A 754-nucleotide genomic window follows, 5' to 3' on the forward strand; every position below is an offset into this window, starting at 1 on the left:
ACACACCCCCATTCTTATGGATAACCATCTTTGCTGGAGGTTGAGTGGAAACGGAAACCCACACGAAGCATTAATTAATATATTGATTTATGTCACAGCAGCATCAATAGGCCAGAAGCCTATTTATCCAGGGAATAAGAGACAGAGTTAGGTTGTACTGCCAAAATCACGCGATCCGAGTGGGAAGAAATCAGCAGGTGGCAGGGTTCCGAAGCCACGGCACCTCCCTCACAGCTCAGCCTAGAGCATCCCTAACGGGCGACGCCACCCCGGGCCAGGCTTCCCGGGCGGGCTGCGGGACGGCGCAGACGCACTCGTTCCGCCTTCCCACCAATCTCGGCCCTCGACGCGTTCCGTTCGTGCGTGGAAGAGCCCGGCGGCAGGAGAGGCCGCTCCGTGGGCAGGGGCCGAGGCGCGCCCAGCGGCTGGACCGGGCGACGGCGCGGATGGCGGACTCGCAGCCGTTCTGCGTGGCGGAGGAGCGCAGCGGCCACTGCGCCGTGGTGGACGGAAACTTCCTCTACGTGTGGGGGGGCTACGTGGTAAGGGGAAGAGGCGGGACGGGGCGGACTCGCGCTGGGAGCCCGCCCGGCCTCTGGGCCCGAGCGGACGCCGAGCGCCCGCCCACACCGGCCCCGAGACGGGGGTCGGTCCGCGGCCCGGGCCCGGCGCGTCCGGCGACCCCCTCGCCAGCCCCCCCCACCACGCCCCCCCCCCACACATAACGGAAGCCTCCCCCCACCACGACCCCCCC

At 67.4% G+C, this 754-nt stretch overlaps 1 protein-coding gene across 1 annotated transcript in view; it reads left to right on the forward strand.

Moving 5' to 3' along the window:
• Positions 1-325: 325 nt before the first annotated feature.
• The window catches only part of KLHDC1 (kelch domain containing 1), a 51532-nt gene continuing 51103 nt past the window's right edge, over positions 326-754 (forward strand). Inside the window, exon 1 of the mRNA XM_040477073.1 lies at positions 326-542. Within this exon, the coding sequence (XP_040333007.1) occupies positions 447-542 (96 nt within the window). The 5' untranslated portion in view covers positions 326-446. The remainder of the gene's footprint in view (positions 543-754) is intronic.

This window comes from Herpailurus yagouaroundi, unplaced genomic scaffold, assembly GCF_014898765.1.
Source record: "Herpailurus yagouaroundi ecotype Mexico unplaced genomic scaffold, PumYag 141, whole genome shotgun sequence".
NCBI lineage: Eukaryota > Metazoa > Chordata > Mammalia > Carnivora > Felidae > Herpailurus > Herpailurus yagouaroundi.